Below are 12956 nucleotides of genomic sequence, written 5' to 3' on the forward strand. Positions count from 1 at the left end.
AAGGCTTGATTTTGGATTCCCAGTACCTATAAAAAGCTGGGTACAGCAGAGCATTAGGGAGAAAAAGACTGACAGATCTCCCAAGCTGGCTAACCAGCCAGTACAGCCAATAGATATTAGCTCAGAGTTCAGTGAGAGAGCCTGTTACAACAAAAGCTGAAAAGCAATAGATGAAGACATATGACATTTGACTTCTAATCTCTATGTATGTGCACTTTTTTTTTTTTTTTTTTTGGTTTTACAAGACAGGGTTTCTCTGTATTGTTTTGGAGGCTGTCGGTCCAGCCCGGCCTCGAACTCACAGAGATCCGCCTGCCTCTGCCTCCCGAGTGCTGGGATTAAAGGCATGTGCCACCACCGCCCAGCTTGTATGTGCACATATAACACACACCCTTGTGTGCACATATGCAAAAATAAATAGTGGAACATTTAAAGATTTATTTATTTTTATTTTATGTACTTGAGTGTTTACCTTTGTGTATGTAGGTGTATCTCATGCATACTTAGTGTTCATGGAAGCCAGAACTGGGTATCAGGTGTCTTGGAATTGGAATTACAGATGATTGTGAGCCACCCGGTAGGTCCTAAGAAACAAACCCAGATGCTCTGCATCAACATCAAGTACTCTTAATTTCTGAACCATCTCTCCAACCCCATTAATGAATCATTTAAAATAATTAAAATAATTTTTTCTTAATATTGACTAACTTTTTGAGTCAGTTATAAATAGTAGTTTAGGTAACATTACATTTATTTAAGATTTAATCATCTAACTATACTTAATTTGATAGAATGACCAAAGAATTATTTTTGGTTATTCTTAAACATGTGTGTATGCATTTTAGGCAGAAGATGATGAAGCACCTGTGGATTTAAACAAATACTTGTATCAAATAGAAAAACCTTATAAAGAAGTCATGACAAGGTATGGCATTTAAAGTATTCATTGCAGGTTTTCAAACTTAGTTTTGAATGTGAATATATTTATTTTCTGTAATATCAAAACAACTACTGTGATTTAAAAAAATACTTTTTTTGTTTCAGACACCCTGTTGAAGAACTCTTAGATTCCTATCACAACCAAGTGGAACTGACTCTTCAAACTGATGTAAGTTTTGGCATAAGAACTTAAAAGATTGCTTCTGTTTTCTCTGAATTAGATTAAATGTCTTAAAACGATATTCTTGGTTTTAGTCACCCACATAGCAGTGGGTAGCAGGTAGTGAGAGCTTTGGAAAAAGAGAAAGAAAGCCCAAAACATCAGAGTTTAAAAGCATACATAGTCTTTAGCTAGTATATGAAAGAAAAAGTCAGAAGAGAAGACAAAGCAACAGTTAACACCTTTCTGAGTCTTGACTTAGAGAAACAGTCAGACCCAGATGAACCAGACTCATGGAAACTCTCTGGCGACTCATAAACACAAGTATACATATATGATATATGGAAATAAGCAGTTCTATAGTAGTGTGTAAATATGAAATGAAGTTGAAGAAGAGTTCTTGAGAGAGGGCTCATTGGTTAAGAGCACTGGCTGCTCTTCCATAGCACCTGAATTTGATTCCCAGCACTTGAACAGTAGCTTACTATCATCTAACTCTAGTCTCAGGATACTTCACACCTTTTTCTGGCCTTCTTGGGCACTAGGCACACAAGTGATACACGGACATGCATGCAGACAAAATACCCATATACATAAAATTTTATGAAAAGGTAAGGATATAATGTTAGAAATGGCTAGACATAAGTAACTGCCTTATAGTTCATAGTAAGGAGTTTCACTTTATTCTGAGGTTAGGTTACTTTCTGACTTCGTAAATAAGTTTTTTTTTTTTTTTAGTCACTGAACCTATTTGTTCATATTGTTTGATGTAATTTTCATTTTGTATTACAGTATTAGATTTGATTGGTTATAATGTAGACTTTATTTCCTGCAAAGCCTAAACCATTTTAAAAATTTAAAACATTATTTATTTATGTCTGTGAGAGTTTTGCCTACATGTATGTGTACCATGTGCATACCTGGTGCCCTCAAAAGTCAAAAGAAGACATCAGATCTCCTGGAACTGGAGTTACAGACAGTTGTGAGCCACCATATGGGTACTGGGAATTAAACTCAGGTACTCTATAAGAAGAGGAATGAACAAGTAGTTGTAAACACATAGCCATCTCTCTCTGTCTATCCCTTTATTATTTGATCCTTTATAGAAAAAGTTGGCTGATCTTTTACAGAATAGTTGGATCTAGTCATTTAAGGTGTTTTTAGCTAAACCCAGACTGGGGTAATTGTTTAGCCCTGTCTTCTGAAGTTAACTTGAACATAATGTAGAGGTTAGGCTTAAAGGTGACAGAATTGGTTTCAGAAAGAAGGATTTTTGTAGCAATTCAGGTAAAAGATAAGCATTATGATTGTTACAGAGAGAACTGACAACAATACTTGGAGGCAAAATTGCTAAGAGTTAGCAGGTTGTGAGAGATGGGAATGTAAAATGAACAGATTGCTAATTACTAGTACATTTTTTCCGTGTTATGTGTATTTGGGCATACACATATCACAGCACACTACAAGAACAACATGCAGGAGTTGGTTCTCTCCTACCATGTGGATTCCAGAGATTATACAAAAGTCGTATGTCACCGGCATTGGTGGCTCACGCCTTTAATCCCAGCACTTGGGGGGCAGAGGCAGGCAGATCTCTGTGAGTTCGAGACCAGCCTGGTCTACAGAGCGAGTTCCAGGACAGCCTCCAAAACAATACAGAGAAACCCTGTCTCAAAAAACCAAAAAAAGAAGAGAAAAGAAAAAAAGTCATATGTCAGGATTGGCAGTGAGTTCCTTTACCCACTGACCCATCTTGCCAGTCCTACTACTAGTACATTCTTATCAATGCATAAAAATACTGAATATCACATCCTAGACAATATTGGTCTGAATACTGAACCCTCTGAAACAGTGAGCTCAAATAATTACCTCCCTTAAGGTATTTCTTGAGGTGTTTAGTGACAAGGAAAGTAACTAATTTGGGTGTTTGCGGTAGCTTTAACTATCCAAAAGAGACATTGAGTGAGTAATTGATATGAACCTGGAATTTAGCATAAGAGGTTCAAGTAGAGATAAAGCACTTAGGAATCATCAGAATATAAATGGAATCTTACAGCTGAAGACTAGTTGAGTTACAAAAAAAAAAAAAAAAAAAAACCCATTGCAGGAGGAGAAGAGTTATCTCATCAGGTAAATGACTGCCCTTCCAGAGGACTTACCTGGATTCTATTCCCAGCACCCACGTGGCAGTTCAAATTCACCTGTAACTCCAATTCTAAGGGATCTGGTGCCCTCTTCTGGCATTCTTGGGTACCAGGCACACATATAGTGCTCATATATACATACATACATACATACATACATACATACATACATACATACATCCCACAATGTTGAGAGCCTGTGTGATCTTGTGTTGACCACACCACTTCTCTATTCTTTTTGCAGCACAACTGAAAGTATGTGGTTTTGCTACTTCTCTCTCCTCCTATTCTCTTAGGTACCCACTCCAACTATGCCGTCCTTGCTAGCACTCCTTTAAAAAAAACATTTTAGTTGTTTTGTCTGTAAATGGACACAGATACGTCTATAAGTATGTATGGAAGTATGCATGTAGAAGTTAGAGTACATTTTAAAGGTGTTACTTTTCTCCTTTCATCATGTACATTCCAGGGATCCAACTCAGCTTATCAGGCTTGGTGGCAATCACCTCTGCCTGCTAAGCCAATCTTGCTGGCCTACTACTAGCACTTAAATGAAACTGTACTTGAGGTCATCAGGTATGCACATAATCCCAATCTGGCAGTACTTATATTTTTTTCTCAGTCATTCTATGTATTTTTTTACACCTGCTTTTTTTAAAGATTCATTCATTTATTTTGGTTGGTTTAGTTTTGTTTTTAGACAGAATCACAGAATGTAGCCTTAACTGGACTAGATCTTGCTATATAGATCAGATTGGCCTCAAACTCATAAGAGGTCCACATGTCTCTGCCTCTCAAGTACTGGCATTAAAGGTGTGCTCCACCATGCCTGGCCAAAAAAATTTTTGTTTGTTTGTTTGGTTTTTCGAGACAGGGTCTCTTTGTGTAGACCTGGCTATCCTGGAACTCTCTCTGTTGACCAGGCTGACCTTGAACTCACAGAGATTCACCTGCCTCTGCCTCCCAAGCACTGAATTAAAGGTGTGTGCTGCCACCACTCAGCACAATTTATTTTTATTTTTATATGTGAGTATTTTGTCTGCATGTATACTTGTACACTTGTATGTATGGTGCCAAAGTAGGCCAGAAAAGGGCACCAACTATATCCTAGAACTAAAGTTATGTTATGAGCTACCATGTTGGTGCTGAGGGTCTGTCCTCTACAAAAGGAGCAAGTACTCTTAATGTTTGATCATTTCTCTAGTCCTTTAAATAATTTTTACACAACCATGTATACATACACAAATTGGAAGGGGTTGTGTAGACATGCCTGTGTGGAGGTTAGAAGATACCTTTGGAGGTTAGTTTTCTCCTTCCACCATATGGCCATGTAGGTCCTAGGGATTGAATTCAGATTATCAAGCTTGGTAGCAAGTGCTTTTACTCACTGGCCCAAGACTATACTTTAAGAGAAGTTTTGGGTTCAGAGCAAAATGAGAAGATATCCCATTGTACCCCTGGTACTACCCATATGTAGTCTCGCTATTTTGCAACTCTGTTCTATTTGCTCAGGCTAAAATCTTGGTGTTATCCTTGACCTTTCAAGAAAAAGATATTTCATCTCCCATATTAAACCTAATTCTTACCATCTCTAACATTAAAACACATGGAGAATGTGACCATTATCATTCCTAAGTCAATTCTGTTATTTTTTTACTGGTCTTCCAAATGCCTTTCCTTCTGCAATCCTCCCGTGCCCCCCAGGCAACCAAAATGATACTTTAAAAATAATCCACTAAATGTAGGGATGCATCCTGCCTGTTATATCCTAGAACAGAGTAGGAAAACACTGGTATGGCTGAGTAAGTCTAGAGTTTACTTGATTGTATGCCACTGCTCTAGTCTTCATTTTGACAAATGCATCATGGTTATGCAAGCCACTGCTTGACTGGTTTATATGGGAACCCTCTGTACTATTTTTGTAACTTCCTAAATTCTAAAATTATTCCAAATGAAAAGTTTACTTTAAAAGTGAAAAATAAGAACAGAAAACAGATGTCAAATTTTTAGAAAAAGGACTTGTAGAGCCAGGTAGATGTGTAAGAGAACACATCTTTAATCCCAGCACTTGGGAGGCGGAGGCAGGTAGATCCCTGAGTTCAAGATTAACCTGATCTACATAGCGAGTTCCAGGAAAGTGAGGGCTACATAATAAAGAGATCTTGTTTCAAAAAAAAAAAACTTTTAGAAAAGGTAGTTAAAAATTATGAGCTATAAAGCAAAGTGAGCTCTTAAGCTAGTTTGAAGTTACTGTTTAGCCTGGACTGGCCTTGAACTTGTGAACCTTCCTCCTCAGCTTCCTATATCCTAGGACTGTATCTTTGGTTTATAATCTTCCAAGTGTGTTCCCCAGCAGGGAGCCTGGGACCTGAACTCTCTAGTGCTCTTCCCTCTGGTATTTGCTTGGCTTTCCCTTCCTTAATGTAAATATGTAGGAGGATGTTTCTTTCCCAATCCTTTGTAGATTTTTAAACATACTGTACCAGTCTAGAGATTTTTTTTCCATCTACTCTGTCTTTACTGCATACCTGTAACCATTTTCTGCTTGCATGAACAAAACTCCAAACCCACCATGTATCATTATGGCAGAGCTTACACTGGTATCTTCAGCCTGCAGGCAGTGACTAAAAGATGCCTCTTTGTTCCACAGCCTTGTGGGAGACTGCAGAAACCCACCATGCAGCTTAGTTTATGGTTGGCAGCTGGATCCATCTTGCAGGCAGCTGTTAGGAGACTAGTCCCTGCATTGTGGTTGGTGTGAGACTAGGAAGCTGTGTCTGGCTCCATTTTTGTGTGTTTAGAATCTTTTCTTAAGCATTTTTAGGTCTTATGTGGATCTACATCCCACATTGGATGCCATATGTAGATGGAAGTTTCCCATCCTGACAAGTGCTTCCAAATAACCACTCTAAGGTTTATATTAACTGTAAATGCTCAGCCAATAGCTCAGGCTTATTACTAACTAGCTCTTACATTTTAAGTTAACCCAGATTCCTTATTTACCCTCTACTACATGGTGGTACCTTTATTAACATGGATATTCTGACTGTTTCAACGTCTGTTCCCTATGTGCATGCCTGGTGCCTGCAGAGACTGAAAGAGGGTGTTGGATCCCTCTGGCACTGTAGTTACAGACAGTTGTAAACTGCCATGTAGATACCAGGACTCAAATTCAGGTCCTATAAAAAGCAGTCAATGCTCTTAACTGCAGCGCCATCTCTCCAGCCCATAAAGAAGATTCTAAGGCAAGAATTGACATAAAGTTTTTGTCTCTTATTTATTGTCTTTACCCTTAAATGAGTAGAATTGAATCTCACCAGAGGATGACTCACAAAATATAAAATATTTACTTAGCTAATTATTTGTTTGGTTTGGTTTTGAGATAATCTCAATATTGCCACCTCAGACTTTCAAATCACTGTAAGTATAGCTGTTGTCTTAGTTAGGGTTTTTATTGCTATAAAGAGACTCCATGACCACAGCAATTCTTACAAAGTAAAACATTAATTGTGGTGGCCCACTTACAGTTTAAGAGGTCCAGTCCATTATCATCATTGTAGGAAGTATCATGGTATGCAGGCAGACATGGTGCTAGAAAAATAGCTGAGAGTCCTACCTCTTGACAACAGGAAGTTGACTGACAGTCACACTGAGGGAAACTTGAGCAAAAGAAATGTCAAAACCCACCCCCATGGTGACATACTTCCTTCAACAAGACCACACCTCATAATAGTGCCACTCCCTTTGGGGACCTTTTTTTTTTTTCAAATCACCACAGATGTGTATCACCATACCTGACAATTAGTGGCTTTGGGGGAGGTGCTAGTAGGGGGCAGGGTTTTCCTGTCCTTGCTTTATAGCCCTGGATGACTTGAAACTCACTGTGTAGACCTGGCTGACCTTTTGGTCAAAGGTAAGACTTTTTGACTTACCTTTGCTTCCCAAGTGCTGGTATTACAGATAGGTGTCACCATACCTAAATACTTAATGATTTTTTTAAAGAAAATTTGCTCATCTTTATTTAAGATGGATTCAGAAGTTACAAATGTATAAAATCAATTGCCATGACAAGACTGTAGAGAAATGGACAGGTTAGGACATATAAGTACTTCTCCAGACTGAACTTTAACCTCTTTGAAGAGCATATGGATACCACAGGAAGATAGAGGTAAAGAAACTTTCCAAAGAACTTTAGCCAGAACTACCAGATAAAAAGAACATGGTCTGAGGATATAGGTGGTAGGGTATCTTTGAGAACCACTGAACTCTCATAGTGAGTTGAAAATAAATGAATAAATGCATATAGGACTGGAACCCAGCAGGGATATGTGTCCCTGTTGTTTTGGGGTTAAAGTGTCCTTTTAGTGCCCTCTGGTGACAAAATATGCTAGTGTGAGTTTAATTCTGGCTCTACAAAAGCAGAGCAAAGGATGGGTGGGTTTAGAACTGTTAGACTACACACTGGTCCGTTACATGTTAAGAGCAATGGAGAATAGTGCCAGACAGTGTCACAAACTTCAGATTGAAAAGGATTTTACATGAAGGCGAGTTAAAAGAATAAGAAATATAAATTAGATCACTAAAAAGGGAGGACTTGAAAGCTGATCTTCAATTCAGACCCTGAGAACTGCACAGTAATGGGTATTTAAGAAAATGAGATGGTTTCACTTATGCTTGAAGGTGAAATGAGCATTTGGATTATGGTAACCAAGTCTCAATAATAAAAATAAAAATAAAAAAACACTAAAAAGAAAGATGCAGGCCGGTCGTTGGTGGTGCACGCCTTTAATCCCAGCACTTGGGAGGCAGAGGCAGGCGGATCTCTGTGAGTTCAAGGCCAGCCTGGTCTACAAGAACTAGTTCCAGGACAGCCTCCAAAGCCACAGAGAAACCCTGTCTCAAAAAAAACAAAAAAACAAAAACAAAAAACAACAAAAAAAGAAAGATGCAGTACTTAATTGCAGCTTTTCATAGTACTTGACATAAAAGTGTAGTGTGAATGCTTCATGAATCTTTAAGCTTGAGCTTATGAATTTGAGACCAGCCTAGGCACTATAGTGAATCGTTGTGTAAGAGAAGGAAGGTTTTTTTTGCTTTGTTTTGTTGTTGTTTATTTGGTTGGTTGGTTTTTTTGAGACAGGCTTTCTCTGTGTAGCCTTGGCTGTCCTAGCACTCACTGTGTAGACCAGGCTGGCCCCGAACTCACAGAGCTCTACCTACCTTTGCCTCCCTAGGGCTGGGATAAAAGGCGTGCGACACCACCACCTGGCTAGAATTTAGTTTTTAATGCCAGTTTTTTTGTTGTTGTTGTTTTGGTTTGATTTTTGTTTTGATTTTGCAAAAGAGAAGGTTATTTTCAACATGAAAATTACTTCCAAGTGAAAATTTAAAGGATAATCTGGTTGTGCTTATTTTTTAGATTTATTTCGTTTTAAATGTGTGAGTGTTTTGCCTGTATGTATGTATACCACATGTGTACCAGATCTAGTTTTAAAAAGTGATTTAGTAATCTGTTCCTAATTTATTTTCTTTTGATTCTAATATGAAATTAGTAGCATTTGCATAAGATTAGTTGTGTCAAAGTTAAAAAAAAACTATGCCTTGCTTTAGTACATTTCACATATACCATATAATTGAGAAGCTATCTCTTTTCTTTTTCAATAGAGACCATCTATTTTTAGAATTGTCAAAATTATCTAGCTCTGACTTCATCTTTGACATGGGTAGTACAGCATTTTACCTAGTTATTTTTATTTTGCTTTTCATTTTTAAAGAACCAGCACCGAGCTGTTGATCAAGTAATTAAAGCTGTAAGAAAAATCTGTAGTGCTTTAGACGGGGTGGAGACCCCCGCTGTTACAGAAGCAGTGAAGAAGCTAAAGCGAGCAGTTAACCTTCCAAGGAACAAAAGTGCTGATGTGAGTATTTGTTTGGATTTATGAAACTACTTACTTCAACAGGAGGATATTCACCTCTTGTTATTTTAACTTTGACTTTTACTTTTGAGTTTACTGAATTGCTTCATTGGTGATGTAGGGATTCTTTGCTGAAATGATGGAAGAACTTTGTGAACATTGACACTAAATAGTGAATTCAAATTGCCTTCCTTATAGGTGGGACCCCCGGCAATTTAGGGAGCTTACATAGTAGTAGCTGCCAATCCTCTCTTAATGGAAATGTCATTATACATGGAAGTGTTCATTATACTTGTCTTACCCCCGCCCTAGTGGCAGTGGCCTTGCCTTAGAAGCAGCCAGATACTGAGCCTTCTATTATGCCATATGTCAGCTTTTAATAAAACTATGTCCTATGATACTTCCTTCCATGGGTCCTTAATAAATTCAGTTCATAGAAATGTTTATGCATCTCTGGGCAGTGGTGGTACAGGCCTTTATTTAGTCCCAGCACTCAGGAGGCAGAGACAGGTGGATCTCTGTGAGTTTGAGGCCAGACTGGGTTACAGAGCTAGTTCTAGGACAGCTAGGGCTGTTACACAGAGAAACCCTATCTCGAAAAAACAAACAAACAAAAATTTTTACGTCTTTGGTTGGAAGGAGTAAAGAAAAAGTGAATCTTAAACTACTTTAAAGGAAAAGCTATGTGTTTGCCCTGCTCCTCCATGTCTAGGTGCTCACAAGTCTACTCATTTTCAAAGAAATTCTAGCTACATGACACAACACTTGGAGAGAAATTCAGGTTTCCTTTTTGTTTTTTGTTTTGTTGTTGGTGGTTGGTTGGATTTTTATTGGGGTGGGGTCCTATTTAAAAATTACTGAAAATTGGGCTGGAGAGATGGCTCAGCGGTTAAGAGCACTGGCTGTTCTTCCAGAGGTCCTGAGTTCAATTCCCAGCAACCATATGGTGGTTCACAACCATCTGTAATGAGATCTGGTGCCCTCTTCTGGCCTGCAGGCATACATAATAAATCAATCAATCAATCAATCAATCAATCAATCAAAATTACTGAAAATTATTTGGAAACTATCAATCACCATAAACACTAGTATCTGAAGTGGCTGTTCTTTTTACTCCTTTACTCCTTTATTAGGCAAAGGAACACTAAAGGGTAGTTGAGAGAAGAGTTTACCTTAAATAACTATAAGAATTTCCTTCAATAACCAAATGGTAATAGAATTTAGACTCTTTTCTTTAAGTACATTACGCTCATGCCAATGAAAAGTTACAAAATAATTATTAGTTCATTTAAAGTAAAGGGCTGATTTTGTTATTTTCCCATAGCTAAAAATTTTAGGTGCTCTGATTTGTTTGACTTCTTAACACAGGTCTCATATTTTCCAACTTATAATTTAGCCAAGAAAGTCCTGAAACTACTGTCCTGCTTTTATTCACAAGTGCTGAGATTGTAGGCATGAACTACCACGCCTGGCTTTTTGTTTCTTTCTAATTTTGAGTCAAGGTCTCACTCTGGCCAGGCTGACTGGCTTTGAACTTGCTATATTCCTCCTTCCTCAGCTTTCCAGATGCTGTAATTATAGGCATGAACTCCCACTCTAGTTTGCCTTTATTTTCTTATTATTAAAAATCATTTGTCAGGCATAGTGGCACACACCTTTAATCCTAGGGCTTGAGAGTCAGAGGCAAGCAGATATCTGAGTTCTAGGCTCGCCAGGGCTACTTAGTGAGTACCTGTCTCAAAAAAAAATTAATTTACTTAGGTTTATGTTTCTACTTCTTGTTTGTTTGTTATTTTGCAGATTTTATGTGGGTGCAGATATTGGTGCAAGTGTATGCATTTTGAAACAGGGTCTTCTGCAGAACCTAAAGCTTATCAACTTAACTAGTAACTGGCCAGTGAGCTCCAGGGTCCACCTTCTGCCTCAGACCCTCTCGCTTACCTGAGCTGGCATGAAAGACTGGGTACAGGGAATTCTAACTCAGGCTTTTTTTTTGGCAGTTATTTTATGGATTGAGGCATTTCAGACATGTTTGGCAGATTTCTTCCTAGAAGGGTTTATTTGACTCTTAAAGAAATATATCAAAAGTAAAATTTATTTAAAAACAAAAGCAAAGGCCCCATGTGGTGATACATTCCTGTTATCCCATCATTTTGGATGTAACAGTTTAGCAAGTTTGAGATCAATGTGGGCTACACAAGACCGTGTCTCAAAAAAGAAAGAAAAAGTAAACATTTTATATTAAATTATGGTCAACTTATGACTAACTGATATATGTATATACAGGTGACTTCATTATCTGGAGGAGATACTAGCAAGAACTCAACTGGGGGTATGTTTTTAGATTCTTTACATTTTGGCAATGATTTTTGATTTTTCAGAGAATTAACACTTTGTTTCAATGTAGGCTCACTGAATCCTGAAAATCCTGTTCAAGTAAGCATGGACCACTTAACGGCAGCAATTTATGATCTTCTCAGACTCCATGCTAATTGTAGTAAGAGTTCTACAGACTGTCCTCAAAGTAGCAGAAATATCAAGGAAGCATGGACTACAGCAGAGCAGCTCCAGTTCACTGTCTTTGCTGCACATGGAATTTCCAGTAACTGGGTATCAAAGTAAGTAGATGGTTAAAGCACATGCGCAGCTGTATCCAGAAGCTACACTAATCTTAGTGTGATAACTACTTTCATTTTCTTTGTTTAAGTGGGTGATAGAAAGGTCACTGAGTACTTTGTAACTTAGTGGCTTTAATAAAATTATAGAGATACCTGAAGTCATTATAGTGAAAAACATCATTCCTATGACATGAAAAAAGAGCAAGAGAGCCAGGTATGGTAGTGTACCCAGGAGGCAGAGGCAGTCAGATCTTAAAGTTCAAGGCTACCTTGGCCTACATGGCTAGTTCCAGGACAGCCAGGGCTATGCAGGGAAACCCTATCTCGAAAAACATATACATACATACATACATACATACATTGCAACTGACAAGCAAAAATATTATTTAAAAAATAAATTTAAGATTGCTGGGCCTTTCTGCTTTCCCTTTAGAATCAAGGTAATACAAAAAGGAATGTAATGGGACTAGAATTCCGGCCCATCCCCTTTAATAGCTCACAGTCTACTAATTGTTAATCTTTGAATTCTACGAGAGCATGTTTCTTCTACTGAAGTTTTGATAAGGGTTTTCCCTTTGATTTTTTTTTGTCAATATCTTTAAAGCATAGCATTTTGGGGGCCAGTTTTAATTTATTTTGTAATAATATAAACTGAAAAGTCTGAAATGAGTATTTTTATTGAAATAGGTTTATAACGGTTCAGTGCTATAAGGTCTAGTGAAGTTATCAATAAAAATCCCACTTGAATTAAGCTTCAGATTAAAATAATGGTGTGACTTAAAAGTGGTTTTGGGTTTTACTTTGGTTTTTTGTTTGTTTGGTTGGTTGGTTGGTTTTGATTTTTTGAAGCAAGGTTTTTCTTGTATACTCCTGGCTATTTTGGAATTTGCTATGTTGACCAGGCTGGCCTCAAACTCACAATGATCTGCCTGCTTCTGCCTCCCAAGTGCTGGGATTAAAGGCATGTACCACCATGCCAGTTGAAAGTGTTTTTTTAAGTCATGGAGTAAGTGATTACTGATCCACATCTATAGGAAGAGTTCTCATTATTGGAAATCTGGTAACAAACAAGAATAATGCCTTTCTGGGACTTCCTTTTAACTGGCTACTAGTGCCTGTTTACTTTTGTTTATCTTACTATTGAAATGATGTCTCACTATGTTGTTCAGGCTGGTTTTAT

The 12956-nt window shown here is 37.8% G+C and overlaps 1 protein-coding gene across 4 annotated transcripts in view; it reads left to right on the forward strand.

The window, feature by feature from the left end:
- Nucleotides 1–12956, forward strand: part of Pik3c2a (phosphatidylinositol-4-phosphate 3-kinase catalytic subunit type 2 alpha) — a 108239-nt gene that overhangs the window by 55506 nt on the left and 39777 nt on the right. For all 4 annotated transcript variants that reach the window (XM_040755886.1, XM_040755880.1, XM_040755888.1 and 1 more), the window contains 5 exons: nucleotides 846–925; nucleotides 1045–1108; nucleotides 9018–9161; nucleotides 11445–11490; nucleotides 11566–11776. In XM_040755886.1, the coding sequence (XP_040611820.1) occupies nucleotides 846–925; nucleotides 1045–1108; nucleotides 9018–9161; nucleotides 11445–11490; nucleotides 11566–11776 (545 nt within the window). The remainder of the gene's footprint in view (nucleotides 1–845; nucleotides 926–1044; nucleotides 1109–9017; nucleotides 9162–11444; nucleotides 11491–11565; nucleotides 11777–12956) is intronic.

This window comes from Mesocricetus auratus, unplaced genomic scaffold, assembly GCF_017639785.1.
Source record: "Mesocricetus auratus isolate SY011 unplaced genomic scaffold, BCM_Maur_2.0 Super-Scaffold_4256, whole genome shotgun sequence".
In the NCBI taxonomy this organism is placed as follows: domain Eukaryota; kingdom Metazoa; phylum Chordata; class Mammalia; order Rodentia; family Cricetidae; genus Mesocricetus; species Mesocricetus auratus.